This window comes from Macaca mulatta, chromosome 6 (genome assembly GCF_049350105.2).
Source record: "Macaca mulatta isolate MMU2019108-1 chromosome 6, T2T-MMU8v2.0, whole genome shotgun sequence".
NCBI classification, from domain to species: domain Eukaryota; kingdom Metazoa; phylum Chordata; class Mammalia; order Primates; family Cercopithecidae; genus Macaca; species Macaca mulatta.
Genome location: NC_133411.1, coordinates 83,659,717 through 83,684,362, shown reverse-complemented (window position 1 = coordinate 83,684,362; position 24,646 = coordinate 83,659,717). Strand labels below are relative to the sequence as shown.

The following is a 24,646-nucleotide window of genomic DNA, read 5'->3' as shown; positions in this document are numbered from 1 at the left end:
AACAAGCATATCCCCATCTCTTTTCTTCAAAGAAAAAAAGATAAACTGGAACAATGTTTTCTCCAGACCACCTCCTCCTCAAATTTTCCATTCATTTCTGGCATATAATGAGTAAACTTTCTCCCTGAGGTGTATGACTATGTGCTAAAGGCAATTACATAAGATACAGAGAAAAACCTAAATATTTCCAGGAACTTGTGAAACAAACAAAACCCCCAAAGCAAGATCAAGATCTAAGGCTGGTGTTCTAGGACCCAAGACGCGCCCATTGCTTAGACAGCTCAAAAACCAGATTACATCTGACAGACATTTCAGAATGAACAGTACTCCTTCCAGCTGGGAATGGGAGGTGCACTTACACTCGTGAAACCACTGCGAGGATCACCGTGTGCTCGGAGGGATTTGTGGCCCGGATCGACCTGCAATGAGAAGCCTCCAAGTCAAACAAGGTGATCTGGACTTTGTTACATTAAATGAATGCGGAACTTCTTCACATTGAAAATGACACAACATCAAATCTTTCTCTAAAGAAAACGTCTCAAAACACACAGAAGACAACAAAGAAAGATGCCCTTGTGGATTAGGACAATCTCTTCATTTCGTTAAAAATTTTTTTTCTCTTAACTCCCAGGCAATTATCCAATAGGTCAGACCTGCCAATTTTCCACTTAAAAAAATTGGCAAATTCCACTTAAATTCCATTTTTTAAAATTGAAACTCCACTCTTCAAAATAAAAATAAATTGGCAGTCCTACAATCCTCTTCTTATCAGTATGTACCTGGGGGAGCCAATTGGGTTTAATCTTTTTTCTTTTAAAAGAGCAGATAGTTCAGAAAGTCGACCTTATGATAAAAATTAAAACACTCGCTGGCAGCGGGATGTACAAATGCCGGTTAAAGCCAATTAAAGATGGTACAAAGAGCCACCTCAATTTTTCAGTCCTACTGTAGTTTGTGCTTAAATACTTTAAACAACTTGATCATCAGCTGGAGCTGAGAAATGTTGCAATATGGTACCTGTCACTGTATAATGTTTGTTGTACTGGGACCACCTGGATATAGTTAGTTCATTCCCTAGGAGTTAAACAGGGCCAAAATAATCAGGACATAGAATTTTGAGGTCCATGAATCTTCTTTGCTGTGCCATGCTACAGCCCAGATTCTGCACTGTTCTGGTCAGGGGGTTGTAAATTGGACAAACTTTTAATAAAGGCCCACACACTTGAATCTCAGTGCGAACCAGCATGCTTGCTTTGACCTATTCTCCTGGTCTGGCCTCTGCTTATGCTGAGATATCTTGGAAGGGAACCATCATCTCCAAGAACAGAATTACTCCTGAGTAATTTGTGAAACAACATGCATTTGTTTTTCTCTCTGGCTCTGGGCATTTCTGCTCCCCTCTACTTTAATGTGTTTGAACTACCACTCCCCAAGGGACAGTCGGCTCGTATTGCTTCATCCTCTTCAACTCCAACATTTTCTGACCTTTCTCAAAAAATGCACCTTCTCCATGTCCTGTTCCTCGAGCCCTCACACTATGTGGGAGGAAGGCTACAGGAAATGATCGGCTGTCATATTCCCAGGAAGTGAAGTTTCCTCTGTGGATAAATGGTATTTTAAAGAGATCTTTTGAAGAAAATGCTATTAACTCACAATGGGGCAGGAGGCATAAGTCAATATCTCTCCAATGCCAGCACAGGCTACTTCCCACTCAGCTACCCTGTAGGGCAGGTCCTGCTAAGGTGAAGCTACACTTATTTTATACTCAAGAGCCTACTGGATGGATACTCAGTGGAAATAACAGTTAGCACCTAATGAAAAAAAACATAGTGTTTTAGAGGCATGTTCCGATCTCTAGGGAAACTCTAAGTACTTCTCACCTTCATTCAGTCTTTCTCACCCCAGGAGGTGTCATGGGCACACTGCTGGGCTATATACTAAGGTGTGGGTTTTAGGCAAGAGGCTAAAATATGTAATAAGCATAACTGGGCTGGAGCACACACTCTCTTGGTTTCTTTTGGGACTGGCTTCCATCTTTTGGGTTGCTTCCTGCTGCTTGTCTCTTTTCTCTCGTCTCTCCAAAGGAACTGGTATGGTAAGAGAGACCTAGGCCTCTTCCTGGATGAGAGGACTAAGGGGAAGGTGGGGCTGAGGCTCAAGGACGCATGTTAGGCTAAGGTCCAATCCTAGCTCAAAGGTGAGGGATCTAGCGCCACAGATGACAACAAAGAATGCACATCTGCCAGGGGCATGTCACCTACCCATCCCCTTAGGGAATGTGTGTTGGGAGTCAAGCATTTGGAATCTGGCCACCCTCAACATGACCAATAATGGTCGGGAAACACACTGACAGATACGTCCATCTGACTTCTAAACTGTATAGACCTCTATTGGTTTTCTGAGCAGCTAACACAGAAATACATTTGGTAGAAAATAAAACTCTATTTCTTTATATTCAAAGAAAAATGTAAAGTTTATCTGCTAAACTGGGCCTTTGCCTGAATTAAAAGATTTCTTCCTGTTGATTTTTTCTTTATAAGTAAAGCTTCTCTTAAGCCATTGTATGTAGGAACAAAGAAGTGTGATATTTCTACCATAAAACTACCTAAGAAAAGTAAGTGAAGGCCAAGAAAAATCAGAAATACTTAGTTTTACAAGACCCAATTCTACTATAAAATCATCAAAAATATTTCCTAATACTAAAAATAGCATCCAGATATTTTATGATATACTCTATGTATATTTATATACACTATTAAATAGAAAAACATTTTTATGCAGAAAGATGAGATTATTTGAAGCCATTAAAACATTTCTAAAACAGATGCTTAAGAAAAATTCTTCTTTGGGAAACTGAAAATCATCAAAGAACAGCAAGATGATGTCTGTGATAAGAAACTTCTCTTAATCCACTAATTTCTTCTCAGGGTACCAAGGTTCTAAAAAGCCATTTTCCCACCTTTTATTTCACTTACTAACATTCAAGAAAATTCCAGCTCCCCATGCAATTGGACTCTGTCTTGGTCTAGCATTTAATTAGTGACCTCTTCCATCTAGCTTCAAAGCATTCCACTTCTGCTAAATGAATCAGTTCATCCAGAGCTAACTCTTATGACTGAGCATTTATTTATGAACAGGCCTGTGTTTCCTCCCCAGAGTGCAAGCATTTCTATAAACAAGCAGGGGGTTTGGGTCCCTGGAAGATTTTCTACTGCTGCAAAGTGGCTGCCTTCACTCCATGACTGGGAAGCCTGCTGTGGGATCTACCCATCTGTGTCAGGCAGGAAAAAATTTATATTTCACACATTTCCGATGTTCATTTTGGGAGAGAATAATGAAGATTAAAATAGCTAGTTTAAATCCAAGCCGTATCTGTGTAATGAGAACTGTGTGAATTTTAATTTTTTTTATGAGCAATACACAGGGTGGGGGGAATACCCTGAAGTTATCAGGGGAGCCCAGCTCACACCTCTAAATTTAGTACCACTCAAATGTGGAAAAGTAGAAGAGGAGAGAGAAATCTACAGGAAGGAGCTATAGCTTTCACCACAGACATTTGTATACACTGCTTAAAAACATCAACACATATTTTAAAAATATTTGAAATAAATTAAAGATATCTGTAAATGAAATTCATTTTAAGCTGTTAAGCGAACATTTGCTCAGCATATTAAATTAGAGAAGGTACCTGCACACCGCTTCTGCATCGAAGTTCTGAGTTTGTCTATGATCAATTACAATAATTTCATGATGCTTATCAAGAAAGCATTCAAGGGCTGACTCTGGAGTCCGAGCAATATTGCATCTATAACCAGCTCTGTCACAGGCCCACCAGAAGCCGTCGCTCTGACTATCTTCCTTTGCAAAGATCAGCAAAACCTGAAAACAACAAAAAGAGCATCTTGAAATAAATCATCATCCATAGAGACTATTAAAAACAAGCCTATTGGCCAGGTGCAGTGGCTCATGCCTGTAATCCCAGCTCTTTGAGAGGCTGAGGCAGTGGACTACTTAAGCCCAGGTGTTTGAGACCAGTCAGGGCAACACGGCAAAACCCCGCCTCTACAAAAAATACAAAAAAAGTAGCCAGGCATAGTAGCACATTCCTGTGGTCTCCACTACTCAGGAGGCTGAGATGAAAAGATCGCTTGAGCCTGAGACGTAGAGGCTGCAGTGAACCATGATTGCACCACTGCACTCCAGCCTGGGCAACAGAGTGAGACCCTGTCTAAAATAAAAGCAAAAACAATCCCCCCAAAACAACCAAAAGACCAGGCCTATGGTATACTGGTTTAAAATGGGGCCTCTGGAGGGAAGCTACCAGGGTTCAAATCCCAGCTCCTCCAGTTGGTTACAGTGGTCTTTGAACAAGGTATTTCACCTCTTTGGCCTATAGTTTCTTGGCTGTAAGAGTGAAAGAACAGTGCCACATAAGTTAGTTCTGAGAACTGAATAAGCACAGAGAAGGTGCCCATTCACTCTGGTGGTGATTGTGACTCACTGCAATTACAAGTATTTCTAATTTCCTAATTAGTTTGGTTTTAAATAAGAAGTAAAATTATTAATGAGATAGTTAACACAGGTTAGATTATGGTTTACATTTACAGTACATATATTTGATTCCAGTTGCAAGTGGTATTTGCCTTTAAGTCTCTGGAGGCCACCTCTTTGAACTTAGCACTAAAATACCTATCGACATAAGGAAGTAAGGGAACTCAAAACAACCTCAAAAATGAATTTTAACATCCAATCTTTGCCAAAATCTGGAAAGAATGATCATGAAATGTAAAGTTGATGGAGTTAAGTTGAGGGAAATGTGCTTCTATTGATGAACTGCCTCATTGAGAAGCAATTTTGCCCACAGGAAAGAAGGCAGCAACACTTTACACAGTTCCTCCCTCATCATCACCTGGGTCCAGGAACACAGATTCCCTGCCAGCCAGAAAGACCCAGACTGCCCTACCACCACCTGAGCTCATTTATGTATTTATGGTCCATCTCTCTCACTAGAGAAGTAAGCTTCAGGAGAGTAAAGGCTCGGCCTGGCTTGTTCCCTGCTTGTACCCCCCATGCCCAGCACTAGCCTGGCACTTCCTAGCTGTTCAGTAAATATTTGAGAAATGAAAAAACAACTACTTGTGGGGTCTTCTGAGAAATGCGAGAGGGCTTTACTGTGAATAAGATGTAAGATCACCTCCCAGCAATAGATCTAATAAGAAAAACCTATAATAATCTCAAGATATTGTTAAGGCACTCAATACTCTTCTGCACCCACGTCTGGTTTAAACAATTAGAAACAGAAGGGTAGTTTCTCAACATGAAGAGCTTTTGAGTCAATAGTCAATATATTCATCATGGTGAAATATCAAACGTGTTTCATTTAAAATCAGAAACAAGCCAAATTGTCCAATCATTACATTTGAAAACTACTTTTTTTTTCTTTTTTTTGAGACAGAGTCTTGCTCTTGTCACCAAGGCTAGAGCGCAATGGCACGATCTCGGCTCACTGCAACCTCTGCCTTCCAGGGTCAAGTGATTCTCCTGCCTCAGCCTCCCGAGTAGCTGGGATTACAGGCGCCCACCACCACACCTGCCTAATTTTTGTATTTTTTTAGTAGAGACAGGGTTTCGCCATGTTGGCCAGACTGGTCTCGGACTCCTGACCTCATGATCTGCCCACCTCGACCTCCCAAAGTGCTGGGAATACAGGCATGCACCACCGTGCCCAGCTGAAAAATACTTTCATTAATTGAAAATTGGAAGTATATAGAAAAGCAGAAACAATAATATAATGAAACTCATGTACTCCTTACCCGGCTTCAGCAATAACCAACTCCTAGCCAATGTGGGTTCATCTCTATCCCTACCCATTTCCCTAGCTCTTACAACAGATTGTGGCTAATCCAGCTATTTTATCTCATCCATATGCATTTGTGAAAGATAAAGATTTTTTAAAAAGAACAAAACCACAATATCATTTCATACCTAAACCTCCCCAATAATTTCTTAATATCAATAAGTATCTGGATATATTATATATGCCGTTTTTTAAGAGCACCCTGGGCTGACCAGGGTCTGTCCTTCTGCAGCCCAGGAAGCTCCTAACATTTCCAGCCACAGAGTCCACAGAGTTCCTTCCAGGAAGAAACGGGAGGTGGCTCTCCCAAGAAAAATGAAGGACACAACCTTGTGGATTTTGATAACGAAAGCCTTCCTATCAAACTGTTAACAGGGGAACCTGAATGAGAAAAATCAGGTAGAATAAACTGGTTGGTGCAAAAAGTCAATAACCTTTTACTTGGTGTAGCTGTGGTATTACCACGAGAAACTCAATATGCCAAACCTAGAAGTCAAAAAAGGTGAAAAACTTCTTGTCTCTCACCTGTCTGGCTGAATTATGGATTTTTAAACAAGAATCTCAACAATCTATATTTCCTTGACACCATTATGCCTCAACCTTTGACTAATACAGTAAGAATAACAATTCTCTTGTTGGGCATTACAACAACTATCACTAATTTTCAGAAACACTGCTTTTAACTGCTTACGGTATGTTGATGAACAAAATAAAGACTCTGCATTACAGTGGTAGAGGCACACACAATAAATAGACCATTAAGTAAGTACATTATACAGAATGGTAATAAATGACAGGTGCTACGTGAAACCCAGCAGAGCAGAGTAGGGGGGGTCAGCAGTGGGTGCCGGCAGCAGAAGGAAGTAGGCAGTTAGGATAGGTCCCGCTGAGAAGGTGACGTGTGAGCACATGCCTGAAGGGAACAGAAAGGCAAGCCCAGTTTATGTTGGAAGGAAAAGCATTCCAGGCAGAGTTCTATAAGCCCCTGGTGTGTTCTAAGGACTGCAAGGGAGCCAGGGTGGTCGAAGGGAGGGTGTGAGGACAAAAGGGTGGGAGCAGGTCAAGTTCACAGCAGAGGGCTAGACCATGATAAGGCCTTCTAGGCCATTTGAAGGTCTTACAAAACTGGATTTCACATGGAAACTCACAAAACTGATTGAAGGTGGACAGCTGTATTAATTGTATATTTTTATTTTCTGTGTTTCCAATGCTTTGACTTCTGGCGCTTTGCTGACCCTGGAAGGACCGCCCTTCTCAGGGTTGCTAATCCCTAGAGATATCACACAATTCTCCTGTGAGCATGCCCTTCATATGCAAATCAACCAATCCAGAGCCCATCCCCAACCACCACCACCTCTGGTTCTTACCCTCCAGGCCACAATTCCCCAACCCTAATCACCCTAGGGCCAGGTACCAAACAACTAGAACCACCAATATGTCCCAGACCTTTCTGAAATTAATCAGACTAGCTTGGCCTAACCCTGCTCACCCTGCCTCACCCAAGCCTTCCCATGAAAACCACAGTGGAGGCTCTCGCGTGCGATCTCCTCCCACTCCCTCTGCCTCCTGACTGACTGTGGTGCTTCCCAGCGTGGCCCTGGTGGCACACTGTGCCTCCTGCTCTGGGAACTGTAACTATTTTTTCAATGCCAATTGTTCCTAGATCTGTTGGCCTTACCATACCTGAATAATAAGATCTGTATCATGACACGGATCTTATTATTCAGGTATGGTAAGGCCAAAGGATCTTCTTATTTCGGTATGGTAAGGCACTCAGGAGAGAATTTCTTTGGCTAATATTTAAATATTTTCCTATTTATAAAAAAATTAGAAAGACTGCTTTTCAATTATTCAATTCCTAATCAAAGTGAAAATTTATGGGAATAAAGAATATATACCTTAGAGCAAAACACTATAGCAATCACCTTTCAAAAATATCTGCCTAGCTCTTGAAAATAATACCTTCTCCAGGAAAGTAGTAGATCCAAGTAGCCCAAATTGGACTTTTTGTCCCCATCTCCCAGGCTATAGCTGGGCTAATGATATTCTGATTCCAGGAATTTAGAATTTGAACAGAGAGACACAAAGGCTGGGAACCGGGACCTGTGGCCCATTAAGAATAGAGATATTGGCTGGGTGCGGTGGATCACGCCTGTAATCCCAGCACTTTGGGAGGCCGAGGTGGGCGGATCACCTGAGGTCAGGAGTTCCAGACTAGCCTGACCAAGATGGAGAAACCCTGTCTCTACTAAAAATACAAAATTGGCCAGGCATGGTTGTTCATGCCTGTAATTCCAGCTACTCAGGAGGCTGAAGCAGAATTGCTTGAATCTGGGAGGCGGAGGTTGCAGTGAGCTGAGATCGTGCCATTGCAGTCCAGCCTGGGCAATAACAGAGAAACTCCATTTCAAAAAAAAAAAAAAAAGATATTGATGGAAGAATGTTAAACTGCTGATGTCAAAGGGCTCAGAGATGGCCCATGGACACCCTTCCCAAGCTACCCACCCTTTTCAACTCTTTCTTGGAGTCTGAAAAAAAAATTGCACTATCCTTCTAATACATTTCTTATTTACTTATGTACTTTTTGGTATAAGGTATCCTTACAATCGAAAAATAAAAACAAAACAAAAACTTAAGTAATGTAATCCCTTTTCAGCTTTAATATTCTGTGTATCAGTATTTCTCATTTCTCTGACATGGCTGTTTGTTAAGATTTATTGACTATTAGCTGAGGTCAATAAATGATTAACTCATATAAATGATTCTGCGAAACATATTTTTGAAAAATCATTACTAATGGTGTTATAACTGAACTTGATCTGTAAAGAGTAACAGTAAACTGACCTTGTGCTTGCTCAAAATAATATGCTCAACATTCATTCAAAGAATATTTATTGATGACTTGTTATGCAAGATGTTAAGAACTGGGAATAAAAAGATGACAGAGATAGCCATAGGCCAGTCTCTTCCCATGGGCTCCAGTCAAGGAAGCAGATAATTATAATAAATGCACCAATGAGTGGTGACCACAGATAAACGAAGCATGGACAAGAATCCAAGCACAGGAGAACAAGCAGAAGGAAGTAGTTTTGTCACATCAATCTCACTGTACCCTTGTAAACACAGCAAAAGAGGAGAAGATGCAGAACTGATCTGGGCTGAAGCCTGGAACAATGAGGAAACCTCTTACTGGAGCAGAGCTCAGCCAACTTGTGTTCTGTCCATAGTCAGAACACAGCTATCGGCAATCCTCACTTGCATGGCAGAATCAGACTATAATAATGACCATGCACGAGGGTTGAAAACTTACGGAGTGTGTACATTTTTCACTTTTCAGGTGATGGGTACACTGAAAGCCAGTACACAATATATGCCTGCAAGAAATCTGCATTTTTATACTCTATAAAAACAAAAATGAAAAAAATGACCATGTAAAGCTATCTTAATAAATAATGGTAAAAATTATGATTGTTTTGTGACCTTTAAAGATTTGTGTCAACATACTGAAAATTTTCTTATTCTTGGTTATAAATATATAGGGAAATGAAAAAAATATAAAGCTAAAATTTATTTAATATATTGTAATTTAAAATATTAGAAACATTGAGAATTAAAATGTTTTATTTATTTAAAAAATTATCAAGAGTAGTTTGGACAGTGCTTGCCACCTTCTTCTAGTTGTATAAGTTATGATATGAAGTGAGCATCTTTTCTATGCCTTGGCAAATTATCATACTCCTAACTTTGGATCAGCTGCTGACATTTTATCCTCTGTGCTTTCAGTATCATGCAACATCCCCAGAGCTCCTTTAATTACTGTGAAGCTTTTTGCTGGCCTCACTACCTCTATGACTTCTTCATCCTTTTTGTCACACCACTGTCCTCATTTATGTTGATGAACTTACATTCACTAACTTCTACCAGCTACAGTGTCGGCATTCCACAGTCAACTATTTCTCCTCTAAGTCCATTTACATTTGATTCAAATTTCACTCACAGCATTATCATTTTTCATCTCTTCATTGCACTTTCATCTTTGTTAGCTCATTCCCTCTTTCGACAATCTATTTTTGCATAATGTCATGTGGGTTTATCACGAAGAGATAGGAGGCAACACAACTACATGCTTTGCTGTCTGTACTTAGGCTGAATAACAGATAGGCAGAAACCAACCAGAGTCTTTGGCTAAAAAAAGTTATGGTTAAAAAAAGCGATAGGTTACTGATGATGCTGCACATTTGTTATTTCCATAGTGATTTGTGGACTGAAGAACCAGCTGCAAAGTTTATGCTTTATGCATTTATTCACAGTTAAAACACTGATGTAACCGCAATCTGAAACATGTTGTTGGGAGTCTGGTGTTATTTAAGTAAACCATGAAATCTGTGCACATTGGAACTGCACAAAGCAAGAGATACCTGCTTTTCAAAAGTAACTACAAATACCTCAAAGAAAGCTGAAACATATCTTTTGGAGGATAGCAATAATCTGTCTTTGACAGCTAAATTAGAATGAAACTACTTCATCCGGTGACGGCTAATTATAAAAAAAGATGAAAACAAAAACTAACTTTTCCTCATCTTGAATAAGGCAATATAGGTGTTATTACTAGTGTTATTTCTTAATGAGGGTATATCTATGTGTCTTCAATGGATTGTCAATGTCTACTATTAAACATCCAGTTTTTGGAATATTTAGTCTGGCTTTAAGCAAACACCTGGTAACAGGGAGCTTCTAAAGCAGACCACATATATAGATCACATAAGCTGTTTCTGCATAATACTAAACAAGTGGCCAATGTGATCAGGGGAGGGGTTAATTGAGTTTAAAAAAAATGGTCTGAGAACTTTCCTTAAATGTCCCTAGGAAAGTGATGCTGATTACAGCTATAGTTTGATGAGAATTTTCTAAGGGCCAGCCACTATACTGAATGTACTAGAAACATACTGTCTCACTCAATAACCAGTTACAGAAACTCTTTGGAGGTGGGAATTATTCCTATTTTATAGATATGGAAACCGAGGCTTAGATGGTTAAAAAACTTGTCCACAGCTGCACTGCCAGCAAGATGTGAACCGAGGCTGGCCTGACCCCAGGGCCTTTGCAATCACTATGTTAAGTAACTTACTGTCTCTCAGCTCCACAAATATTTTTTACCTATAATATTAGACGAAAATTCTTAGCAACTCTGTGGTTCTTTGAAACTGGCTGGATGAGGTAGAAAACGCAACCTGGTAGCAGCAGTAAGGACAGACAGCAAGAGAAATGCTGGCCACAGCAAGTTACTGAGTCTGAACGTCTCCATCCCTCAGTCATTTCACTTAATGTGTGAAGGTCACCTCCCTATGAGGCCATGTGATCTCCAGTATATAACATCCCCAAATATAATGGTTCCAGAAAACCTACGCCCTACAACATGGAAGAATAAGGTGGTTTTTGTTGTTGTTGTGTTTTTTTTTTTAGGGTTGGAGTCTCACTCTGTTGCCCAGGCTGGAGTGCAGTGGTGCTATCTTGGCTCACTGCAACCTCCACCTCCCAGGTTCAAGCAATTCTCTGCCTCAGCCTCCAAAGTAGCGGCGATTACAGGTGCAGCCACCACATCTGACTAATTTTTGTATTTTTAGTAAAGACGGGGTTTCACCATCTTGCCCAGGCTTTGAAAGGAGATGTGACCTTGCTAAGAAAAAGCTAGGTCACAGCTGTGGGGATCCATTTCCAAGTCCAGTTGGAAAGCCCAGCGTGAGGGGGAATGGGGACAGGACTCTCTAAGCAGAAACACACAAATTCTGCACACTGGGGAAGTAAATGTGTTCCAGGTATGGATGAAGAAAAGGCCACTTGATTTTTCAGACAGTCTCATGTTGATTTGGATCTCCTGCCTCATAATACTTCCTCTGCTTTTTATTTTCTAGCCAAGATTGGAAAATATGACTTTCACTGTGGGTCACACATCAACTCACCCAGGAGAGACGTGCTCCACAGCACCACTCTGCACTTCCAATCCATTCCACTCCTAACTGTGCTCCTGCCAGCTCTGTGTGGGGTGTGTGGAGCCCCATGGGAGTACATTTCCTGACATGGGAGTAAATTTCCCCTGATGAACTCAGAAATGCACCCTCAAAAGCAACTATATCCTGAAATATTCTTATCAAGCCAAACCCTAAGGGCTCTGGCTGATGTAGCTAATTAATATTTTTGGCACTGCAGTGAAGAAAAAAAAAGGAGAAAAAAAAGTAAAATAAAAGCACTAGGACATAGCTTGATTTTTCTAAGTCAATTGCAATGTTAGTAGCAGAAGCAAAAAAACACTAGATATCAATGCACTGAAAGTTAGTGTGTTATGGACAATAAAACTGACCTTCCAGACCTCTCTCTGTGGTCAGGGAACATGGTGCCTTGTCTCTCTCCCCTGCAACACTTAGCATAGAGCCCCGAACATAGGAAGTACTCAGTAGATTCTTACTGCATAAATCATTGAGTCAAAACTCTATGTTTGAATGAGACCATAGTGAAGCCATCCTTGGTTCTAAGTTGAGTTTATTATCTTTTTTAAAAGAAACTCTTAATTATTGTGTCCCTCACTCAAAGAGAGACTCTTTACCACTTGCATTTGCTGTTATTTGGAGCCAAACTCATGTGAGGGAAATCAATGGGGTATACAGTAGCACTTGTAATGTTCCAGGTCTTGCACTGGGTGGCGGGCTTATGAGTTTATGGTATTCAATTTGTTATTATGTTTCATAGGTTATGAGCACATATCAAAAATATTTTTGTATGTTTTAATATGCCACATATAATAAATTCAAATTTATAGACAAGTGTTTTTCAGTTGTGGGAGGGTGGAGCTGTCAGGAGGTACTTAAATTCTGCAAAGGACTGTATCATGTTTGAGAGAACAGAAAGACAGTATGGCGAGATTTTGTTATAAAATTTGACTGCTAATCATGCATATTAAAAATAATTTCAGGCTGGGCACGGTGGCTCACCCTGTAATCCCAGCACTTTGGGAGGCCAAGGTGGGCGAATCACGAGGTCAAAAGTTCAAGATCAGCCTGGCCAATATGATGAAACGCTGTCTCTACTAAAAATACAAAAAGTTAGCTGGGCGGGGTGGCATGCACCTGTAGTCCCAGCTACTTGGGAGGCTGAGGCAGAAGAATCGCTTGAACCTGGGAGGCGGAGGTTGCAGTGAGCCGAGATCGTGCCACTGCACTCCAGCCTGGGTGACAGAGCAAGACTTTGTCTCAAAAATAATAATAATAATAATTTCAGGGTAATCACTAAAAGAATAGCAGTATACCTATATTAGAGAAAAGAAAATGTAGCTTCAAAAACATACCCAACTTAATAAGCAGAAACAACAAACAAGAAAACAAAAGGAAAAGGTTAATAAATAGAAAACACAAAATAAAACAACTGTATCAGTATTCACACTCAATGTAAGCAGATTTAACTCACCTATTAAAAGACAAACATTATAGAAACAGATTTTAGCTCCCTTTTTTTTTTTTTTTTTGAGGCGGAGTCTCACTCTGTCACCCAGGCTGGAGTGCAGTGGCGCAATCTCGGCTCACTGCAAGCTTCGCCTTCCGGGTTCACACCATTCTCCTGCCTCAGCCTCCCGAGTAGCTGGGACTACAGGCGCCCACCACTACGCCCAGCTAATTTTTTGTATTTTTAGTAGAGACGGGGTTTCACCATGTTAGCCAGGATGGTCTGGATCTCCTGACCTCGTGATCCGCTCGCCTCGGCCTCCCAAAGTGCTGGGATTACAGGTGTGAGCCACTGCGCCTGGCCAGCTCCCATACTTTTATTGAAAAAAACCCCAACATACTGCTTAAAAAAGGCTACTCAAAATAAAGTTATAAAGTATCTGCAGTCTTTTGTTTCTGAAAAAAAAAACCAACAAACAGAAAAAGATATACTAGGAAAATGTTAACCAAAGGTAGCAGGCCTGGCAATATTATAAATAGATAAAACAGAATATAAGGGAAAAGGTTAAAGAAGGACACTACAAAATGATAAAAGGGACAGTCATCAAGAATATACAACAATCAAGAACTTGGATACACCTAACAACACAGACTCAAAATACCAGCAAATATTAACAGATATTGATGATTTTTCAACAAATCCACTGTAATTAGAAACTGACAGATCACACAGTCACAAAATTTAAGTCAAAAATTAATAGAGATGGTTTGAATAGCATGATTAATGAAGTTGAAGTAATTCATGTAAATAGGACCCTTTGTCCAACAAATAGAGAATACATCTTTTTATCACTTTTTGTGGAGTATTAATCTAAAAACTGACTACATACCTGGCCACCAAACAAGCTGCAACAAATATTAAAAAAATCAGTAGCAAAGGCATCAAAGCAATTCAATGGGGAAGAATAGTCTTTGTAATAAGTAGAGCTGGAAGCAACCAGACATCAATATGGTGGGGTGGGGGTATCAGCCTTGACACCCATATCACACTGTACACAAAAATTAACTTGAGATAGATTATAGATTTAAAATTAAAAGTTAAAACAATAAGGTCTCTAGAGAAAAACAGGAAATTATCTTCTAGACCTGGGAGTAAATAAAGAATTATACCACAGAAAGCAACAACCATTTTTTTAAAAAGTGATAGACTTTTTCAAAATGAAAAATTATTCAAAAGCCAGAGTTATGAAAACGAATAAAAGAGCCACAGATTGGGAGAAAATGTTCTCAAAATCTGACAAAGGAGTCATAACAATAATATATAAAGAACTCATACAACTCAGTAAGTTTCCCAATTAAAAAATGAGGAGAAGACTTGACAAAACACTTCACAAAAGAAAACAGAGGAATGGCTAATAAACAAATAAAAAAGTGCTCATCATTAGTCATGGAGAAATGCAAATTTAAATCACGATAAGATAATACTACTCATTCACTAGAGTAGCGAAAATTTAAAAGACTCACAACATCAAATATTTTCAAGGATTTAGAGTAACCAGAAATCTCATATTACTGGTATGAGTGTAAAATGGTACTTTGGGAAAAGGTCTAGAAGTATCTTAAAAAGCTAAACATAGGCCGGGCGTGGTGGCTCAAGCCTGTAATCCCAGCACTTTGGGAGGCCGAGACGGGTGGATCACGAGGTCAGGAGATCGAGACCATCCTGGCTAACACGGTGAAACCCCGTCTCTACTAAAAAAATACAAAAAACTAGCCGGGCGAGGTGGCGGGCGCCTGTAGTCCCAGCTACTCGGGAGGCTGAGGCAGGAGAATGGCGTGAACCTGGCAGGCGGAGCTTGCAGTGAGCTGCGATCCGGCCACTGCACTCCAGCCTGGGCGAGAGAGCCAGACTCCGTCTCAAAAAAAAAAAAAAAAAAGCTAAACATACCATTGTTCTGGAGGTTTTAGCCAGGGCAATTAGGCAAGAGAAGAAAAAAAAAAAGCATCTAGATTGTGACATGATCTTGTACACAGAAAATCCTAAGGAATTTCTGTGGGAATTCATTAGGCTTTCCTTAGGATTATAGGAATTTAAACCTATAATATATAATCCTGAGGATTATAGGAATTTCTATATTCACGAAAAACTAATACATGAGTTCAGCAAGGTTGCAAGATATAAGATCCTGTGAAATAGAAAGATATTTCATGGTCATAGACTGGAAAACAAAATTGTTAACATGGTAATACTCCTGAAATTGGTCTATAGATTCATTGCAATCCCTATCAAAATCCCAGCTGGCTCTCCGAAGCCCCCACTGAAATTGACAAAATGGTCCTAAAATTCATACAAACATGCAAGAGACCCGGATAGCCAAAATAATCTTGAAAAATGAGACTAAAGTTGGAGGAGTCACACTTCACAACTTCAAAACTTACTACAAAGTTACAGTAATCAAGACAGTGTGGTACTAGATAAGGACAGACATATAAATCAATGGAATAGAACTGAGAGTCCAAAAGTAAATCCTCACATTTATGATTGATTTCTAACAAAGATGCCAAGACAAGTCAACAGGGGAAAGAAGAATATTTTTAAACAAATGCTGCTAGGACAACTAGATAAAAATAAAGCTGGACCCCCTACCTCACACCATAAACAAAAATTAACCCAAAATGGATCATAGAGCTAAATGTAAGATCTAAAACTATAAAACTCATAGAAGAAAACAAAGACGTAAATGTTTACAATCTTAGATTAGGCAATGAATTTTTAGATACGACACCAACTGATGAATGAAGAATGATGCTTACAGCACAACACCTTTCAAAGAGAGCTAAAAAGAATTCATAACAAGTGTACATATTATGAATGGATACACACATACAAAGAGTGAGTATACAAATATTTATCATAGTGGTTGCTTTCAGAGAGGAAAGAAAGGGGCAGCAAAGGGATAAATAAAGGGCTTAAACAGGATCTACAACCTTCTGTTTCTGAAACAAATAAGACATACCATTAATATATGACAGAAGTGGGTGTTGGTACACCCATGAACCTTTATAAATATTCGAAATATTTTAACATTTAACAACTTACATTTTTAAAAGAATGAGACATCCTTATGAGCATTCATTGCCAGTGTAGCATAGGACAAAAATGAAGGTAAATGAAATTGATCTAAAACCATACTAATCCCAAACAGTATTCTGGAAATTGCTTTGGGAATAAGTCCTTGATATCAACTCCTTTATTTGTTATTGCCTTTATTCAAAATTGGAGTACAAAGGACATGGCTCAGAATGATTACTGAAATTTTCCATTTGTTTATATTCTATACAAATAGTTGTGGCTGGTGTTTATTTTTCTCTATCTCTCTGTTCCTAAATTTGTTTTCATCAAATTTTCCCAAGCTAAATCTCTTCCTTTTTTTTCCTCCTTTCCCTAGATTTGCATTTCTTTTACCAAGCAACTATAAAACATTATTTTCTTTTTCCATTTGCTCATAAATCAAATAGCACATTTCCTTGCTTGGTTTTTCACTTTCATCTATATGTTGGTTGACTTGTTTATATCTTTTCTGCATCTTGACTTGTCCCAAGTATGGGACAAGATTCCAGGTGCTAATAAGCTACAGTTTTTACAAGGAGGAAGTTAACTTATTTAGGCCTAATGGGATGGCTTATATGCAGATAAGGATTTAGAAATTATTTAAAAGGGTACAAACTCCCTTTTCATACATGTTTCTCTCAAGGGGGCACAGGAACTTGGAAGGGCTGCAAGGAGGACACAGTTGCTGCCATGATTAGAGTGAAGTCAATCCTACAGGTGGCTGGGCGTTGTATCCTTGGATACCAGTTCCTGCTGTGTTACGGAGCCCAGTAGGCTGCTTGGCTTAAGTCACATGGAAGATATAGGGGAGCATTTTATCATCTTCTATTCCCACACAACAGCAACAGCTATCATTTATCAACCATCTTTTTCAATTAATGATAACTGCCAGATAAAGTTCTAGGCATCCTATGCTATCTCATTTAACTTATAATTCCCTGAGGCATAATCATCTCCATTTTGCAGACAGGACACTGGGTAAGAGGAGTGAAGCAATATACGCAAGGTCACACAGCTGATTAACGGCAGAGCTAAGATTCCCACCCAGTTGTGACTCATGACAAGGCCCAGCCCTTGACCATTTCATTGCTTCTTCCCTTTCTGGCTGCAGCAGGATGTGGAGCAGACTAGTTTTGGGGTAAAAGTTGTTCTTTCTCACAATCCACCATGCAATCTATCCATTATATTTATACTCAAAATGGGGAAATGTTTAGGTCTTCAAGAAAACAATTTGAGTCAGGCCGGGCACAGTGGTTCACACCTGCGTGGGAGGCCCAGGCAGGCAGGTCACCTGAGGTCAGGAGTTTGAGACCAGCCTGGCCAACATGGTGAAACCCCATCTCTATTAAAAATACAAACATTAGCCAGGTATGGTGGCGCACGCCTGTAATCCCAGCTACTTGGGTGGCTGAGGTAGGAGAATCGCTTGAACCCAGGAGGCAAAGGTTGCAGTGAGCTGAGATGGAGCCACTACACTCCAACCTGGGCAACAGAAGGAGGCTCTATGGCAAAAAACAAAAACAAAACAAAACAAAAAACAGAAAACAATCTGAGTTATGGGGCTGAGTAAAAGAGGCGTACCTGAATAGGGTCCTGCGTCAGTCTCATGGGCCCGATGCGCACCTCCGCAGAAGACACCTGCTAAATAAAGGACAGCACAAGAGAAGTGTCAAGTCTTAAACTACACAAATGAATACATCCTTCCTTACGCAATGCATTGCATTATGCCACTGTGTGCACTAAATTGAAGAATCCGGCTTACTGAACTGGAGATGGGTTACAAAGCATGATGTATATAGCACAGCCCTGTTTTTGTATAAAAAAATAAAGTATACATTTATATGCATTGAAAATGTCTTTGAGGATACATCCCCAAATGCTAAGTGGTTGGACTTTGAGTTATTTTTACTAGAAGTGCCTGTATTTTTATAATAAGCATGTACTATTTTATGGAAGGAAACAATTCAATAATTATTTACTGAGCACCTACTATGCGCTGGGCATCATGCTAAGACCATTATTATTCTGACATTTCAAAAGAGAATAAAAATTTCTCTCAAATCTCGAGGCTAAATCACATCTATGGTTTAAGAGCCTTTCCAATATTTAGATCCTTTTTTTCTTATCCTCATGTTTTACTATGAGGGGCAAACAGCTTAGTCTTACTCACATTTACCATGGATAAATTATTCATCTCAGTTGTATTTCCACAAATAAACTGAGCAATACCACACCATGATGACCACAAGAGGCTTGTCTCTGCCCCATGACTCCAGGAGTGAGCATAGGGCTCTTCGGTGTTCACTGGCCAACACCATCTGGCTGCCTTTGGCGAGCGGTTAGATGGAAGCAAGCATAAAGCAAATATTTGTCTTTATTTTTAATTACTTTACTGGGATTTCTAAAAATGACTGTTCTCTAGACTAATTTGGTTGACGGTCTTGACCTCACCTCCATGGATCCAATTTTGTTTTTCTCTAAGAGACTGCGGTCATTTGCCACTATTGGGAGCTTATCCTGCATGCCACCCTCTGTACTGGCCCCGTGTCAGTCTGAAGAAGTGCCTTCAGCTCGCAGCAGCATGTACACAACCAGAGACACCTGCAGTGACCCAAGGGCCATGGGAGGCTTTTCAATTACAAAAAACAAACAAGAAAAGCAAACTTTCTTTACATTATACTTCACAAGACTACAATAATTTCCCTTTCTCCTTTCTTCCTCTTTCCCCAAGTTTAACTCTTGGTGCTGGCGCTATGAACACTCTCCAAAGCACCAGTCAGTCTTCCTTTCCTCTGTAGGGCTGATTCTCTCACCCCACCCCAACACGGCAGTGTAAAGAACTGATGCAGGGTGCTTGGGCCTCTCACCAAACCAGCCAGCAGAAAACTCAAAGAGCCCTCTAATGACTGCTCATAGGCTCCTGGCCCTCCATGGAGGGTTCTCAGGAGGGCAAGGCTGCCTGTCCTGCTCCCCTTGGGGGAGACAGCCTCCTCAACCATGGGTCCACTCAGCAGGCCTGGCACAATGAAAACCAACTGGAGGCTTTGAGTCCCTGAGCCTGTGGACAAGTTCCTTCAGTGTTTCACTGCTGTGTTCAGGTCAAAGTGACAGGCTCATGTTGAGTGTCGACTTCTCTTACTCTTCTTTTGTCTAAGTCAGTCAGTATCCTGGAAGGTGTGGGTGCTGACACCAGTAGCCTACGTGCACAGCCCCAAGAGCAACTTCACTAGAAGAGGGCCAGCCCCAGGGCATCCTGCGTCGCTGGGCTGCCAGCCCTTCGCCCAGCTCCACTCCCAAGCCAGTTTTTGCTATTGAAATAAATACCCTCCTTCCAAAGCAGCACAACTGCCAGAACCCAGATTAAAAAACTAATGTAATCCCAGCACTTTGGGAGGCCAAGGCAGGCAGATCACCCTGAAGTCAGGAGTTCAATTCCAACCTAGCCAACATGGTGAAACCCAGTCTCTACTAAAAATACAGCAGGCGCCTGTAATCCCAGCTACTTGGGAGGCTGAGGCAGGAGAATCACTTGAACCTGGGAGGCAGAGGTTGTGGTGAGCCAAGATCACGGCATTGCACTCCAGCCTGGGCAATAAGAGCGAAACTCCATCTCCAAAAAAAAAAAAAAAAAAGTTAATGATTAAAAAGGGAAACCAGCCGGGCGTGGTGGCTCATGCCCATAATCCCAGCACTTTGGGAGGCCAAGGCAGGTGGATCCCTTGAGGCCAGTTTGAGACCAGCCTGGCCAACATGGTGAAACCCCGTCTCTACTCAAAATACAAAAATTAGCCAGGCATGGCAGTGGGCACCTGTAATTCCAGCTACTCGGGAGGCTGAGGCAAGAGAATGGCTTGAACTCGGGAGGTGGAGGCTACAATGAGCCGAGATCACACCACTGTACTTCAGCCTGGGCAGCACAGCGAGACTCCAGAAAAAAAAAAAAAGTGAAACCAATTTAGTACGCTAAGATACATTTGATAAGCCAGGGTATCTTTTCATCTTTTCACTTGCCCTGTGATCTCTCTTGAGTTCACTGCCTCCACCACACACAGAAGGCCCTCCAACAAGCCCACCTGTGAATGATTTCGCCAGCAAAATTAGGCTCCTAAAGGAGTCATCCAGTGGCAGAAAAGAAAGTAATGAATGAAATCATAAATAAAAGTTTAAAAGGAATAAAATAAAAAGTGACTCACATTAGAAGGCCAAGAGATAGGGAAGGACTCCCTGCAAGAAGGGCACAGGCTGTACAAAAAATAATAATTCACCCCTAACCAATACATTGCCTGTCTCCCTCCCTCCCTCCCTCCCTCCTTCCCTCCCTCCCTTCCTTCCTTTCTCTCTCTCTCTCTCTCTCTCTCTCTCTCTCTCCTTTCTTTCTTTCCTTTACTTTTTTTCTTTTGCTTTTTTTTTTTTTTTGGACAGAGTTTTACTCTGTCACCCAGGCTGGAGCGCAATGGCACCTTCTCGGCTCACTGCAACCTCCGCCTCCTGGGTTCAGGCGATTCTCCTGCCTCAGCCTCCTGAGTAGCTGGGATTACAGGTGCCCACCAACACTTCCAGCTAATTTTTGTATTTTTCGTAAAGATGGGGTTTCGCCATGTTGGCCAGGGTGGTTTCAAACTCCTGACCTCAGGTGATCTGCCCGCCTCGGCCTCCCGAAGTGCTGGGATTACAGGAGTGCACCATTGTGCCCTGCTGCCTATATACTTTTCTAAATAATCAATATGTGCATGAAGTGTTGGTACAGCTAACCTTATATAGTAGGCTGGCGGGGAGGGGCAGGCGATTTTCGACTCTGCCAGGAGAATATCTGATGACCGTGAACATTCCTTAAGTCCCTCTGACCCAGGCATTGTGCCAGGCACATTCACACCTGTAATCCTAGTGGCAGATAGGCAACGGCCACGGAGTCACAGCATGGAATTTTAAAAGCAACTCTCAAGCTAGAAGATGTATCATTTTTTTTTTTCCTAAAGGCAGGAAAGACCCTACAACTTTCTATCATAGCCACCACAGTTCTCTGCCTGCCATCCAGCATTCTAACTCCCATCTGACCCAGCCCAGCAGAAAGGTGAGCTGTGAGCTCGTGGGAGGACAGCAGAGCCGGGAAGAGGCGCTGTAAAGTTGATGCTTAGGGACCTTCTCCAAACCCCTGCCTCTCGCATCTCTACCATTCCTTGCCTCTCTCCTCCCAGCCCCACTTCACTGTGCTCCCTCCCACGTGCTGTCACTCTACCTCCACTACCGGTGTGAGTGCCTCAGTTTACCAGCTCCTCTAGTCCTGACCCACACTTTGCTTTCTGTCTGTTTGCCTTTTCCTTCTTGGTCTGTGCTCCAAGTCATCTGGCCTTGGCTTCTGTGTCCCAAAGAGGTCAACTGTCCCAAAAGAACACTGGAACTTGTTCTTGCTGACTCTGAGGGCTGGCACTAGGTAGTGACCAGCAGAAAACACCCGTAGCAGGTATATTCACAGATGGCAGTTTGCAGAGTTCTGCTTCTGACACAGGCATCTAAGTGCCTGCATTTCACCAATTTATCAAACAGCAATTATGAACAGAAACAGGAGATCATTTACCGACATCTGTGTAGCCACGCCAAGATTCTCTACTTCAAAGAATGAACTTTGAGCAACTGCAGATGCACAGAATCTTCAATTAGTGTATTAGCTCTGATTCCAGGAAGTGACCAAGTTTGCCAGTGTCAGAGAAACAAATGCAGGGGTGGGGGTATAGGTAACATAATTCCAACACCTGAGAAGAGGGTGGGACCAGAGTGTGAAGAGAAACACACTTCCTAGCCACATGGGTTTCCCCAGTAGCCTAATGAGGAAGGACTGCTGAACTACAGTGTAGTTTTAACTGTGCTGTACAACATTCGTAGTGTGTCAAATATTTGTGTGTACATGTGTGTGAATGGTAACATACACACCTATATACATGGAAGCAGGGTCACCAATCCACTTTCACATGGAAAAAATAAAAAATAAAAAACGAGTACTATTTTGTAGCATTTGCTGACTTCCATGGTATAAATACCATTGTTTATCTCAAGCTGGCAACACGGGTCCATGACTGCAAAATTAGGAATGCATCTTTTCATTCAGAGAAAGTCTACAAGTGGCAAAGTCATTCAGTCTTTGTTGCTCTGTAAACATCTATCACTCACTTTTGCTTGAAATTTGGCTGAATATAGAATTCTGGTTAAGAGACATTTTCTCTCCCACTCTGAAGTTGAGAAAGAGGAGATAATACTTCTGGTTTGGGGGGTGGGGAGATCAAGGAAGGCCTCATGAAGGCAGGCAGGTGGTGAGAAAAAGGGGGACGAAGAGGCTGGGTTGGGGAAAGAGATTCTAGGCATAGGGAACAGCACAGGCACCGGCATGGAGGCAGGAAAGCAAAGGTGCTGGGGGGGAGAAAACAAGTCTCCAGAGAGCTGGATTGCAGTATGTGAAAGGGTCGGCTGGGAAGGCTGGGGTCAGATCCTCAGAGGACACAGGAACGAGCTCTCTTTTTTAATCTCTAAGCACCAATCACATTGCAGGTGTTTGAGCAAAGGATCAACATAATCAGATCTGTGACTTGGGAAAATCAAACACTGGCTTGCCCACTTTCTGAACAACCAAGAACAGAGATTTCGCAAAAACTAAACAAAAACACTGCTATGAGTAGGAACTACAGCAACGAAAGCAAGTGGGAAAATACACTGCAATGATCAAGAAAAAAATTGCAGGAAAAAAACTCAGCTTGGCTTCACTTCAATAGAAAGGGAACTCCAAGATACAACCCAGCTGGTGCAGGGTAGGCAGATGGAAGGGACAAACTCGCGAGAGAAATCAAGGTAGTTCAGGTTGGTTAATTCACCTGTCATGCCACCACATTCTCTAGAGGTGACTGCTGCAGCTCTTAATAGTTTCAGCTTCAGGAATCTTGGTAAGTAACTTGGCATCGAGTTTTAGAGCCTTCCTCAGACAAGAGGGAAGCTAAGGATTCAGGAAGGAAAGCAGTTGACCTGGAAAGCCCTTTTCTGTCTCAGCAGCTTACGCATACTTCAAGGGCCTGCTCCAATGCCCTTGCCCTCTGACAATGGTTCAAGTCTAGCTTCACCCAAAGAAGAACCAGTGATTTCTCTCCTCAGTACTCCTGTATTCATAGCACTAATTTTGTTAGTCATTTACATATCTCACTCCTTGGCAAGACTGTGAGTTTCTTGAGGACATAGTCTCTGCCTTTTTCACAATTTTATCCCCAGCATCTACAAGATGCTCAGCAAATGCTTTGTGGAATTGAATTAAACTGAAAAGATCAGACAGCTTTTAAGTAACAGAGTGAAGACTGAGACTTCATTCTTCCTAACCCCCAGTGCACTGCTCTTCCATTATGTTCCAAAATTGGAAGCATTAATTCTGCAGCACTCATATTTCTGGTGTGGCTTCTGGACTCCATTCAGACTCTGCAAAATAGATGATGCAGTGCCTGGCGATCCCTACTTGTGCCCTGGTAGTCTGTTAACAGGGCTGGCCCAGCACTAAGAAGGAAAAGGGTACGCATGCATATGCATGTGCGTGTGTGTCCAGGTGGGGATGGAGTGTCTGAGTTCCAAAACTCAGGGTCTGAATCTTCCCCACTTCAATGACTTCTCCTTTAGAATCCCTTCTTTCCCACCATCTACAGTACTGAGTGTTCACACACACACACACAAACACACACAGCTTAGGGCAAGCTTGACTCGCATTTTGTGACGGGTCCATGGTGAAGATCATTTTACACTGAAAAGACACCAGCTGTGGGCACAGAAATAGGCACTTTTAAATGCTCTTCATCAACTCTGTCTGCTGCCCTGTTGGCTCTGATTTAAAAATAGCATTTAATGATCTCAGTATGTGCCCTGTCCACCCTCCATTCTCAGGCAAAACTTAGTTCTTTATTCTTCTGAGCTCTGGGTAAACAAAGGTTGTGTCTGCCTTTTGTCTTTTGAACGGGTGCCTGTCTGTCCTCTGCCTTCCAGTCAGAAAGGGACGGGCCCTGCAGTCTCTAGGTGACCCCACGGTGAGGCTGGGCCTCCCTGCTCTATGCTGGGAAACTCTGGCCCATCCCAACCTCTCTTCCCTGCCAACCATGCTTAGCACACCCAGAACACTCTCTTCCTTCTGTCCCCTCTCAGTTGTAGGTCCTGCTGGCTGGTGCTGCCCTCACTCCAGCCTCCAACCTTACCTGGCTGTGGTCTGGCTGCCCTCCAGCACCACCT

The 24,646-nt window shown here is 41.6% G+C and overlaps 1 protein-coding gene across 15 annotated transcripts in view; it reads right to left on the bottom strand.

The window, feature by feature from the left end:
- PDE8B (phosphodiesterase 8B) overlaps positions 1–24,646 on the bottom strand; it is a 273,316-nt gene that overhangs the window by 99,984 nt on the left and 148,686 nt on the right. For 9 of the 15 annotated variants that reach the window (XM_078004920.1, XM_078004916.1, XM_078004919.1 and 6 more), the window contains 3 exons: positions 17,984–18,043; positions 3,689–3,879; positions 360–419 (listed from right to left, as the gene is read on the bottom strand). In XM_078004920.1, the coding sequence (XP_077861046.1) occupies positions 360–419; positions 3,689–3,879; positions 17,984–18,010 (278 nt within the window). In that variant the 5' untranslated portion in view covers positions 18,011–18,043. The remainder of the gene's footprint in view (positions 1–359; positions 420–3,688; positions 3,880–17,983; positions 18,044–24,646) is intronic. The other 6 variants (XM_078004913.1, XM_078004915.1, XM_078004918.1 and 3 more) reach the window with 1 other exon arrangement.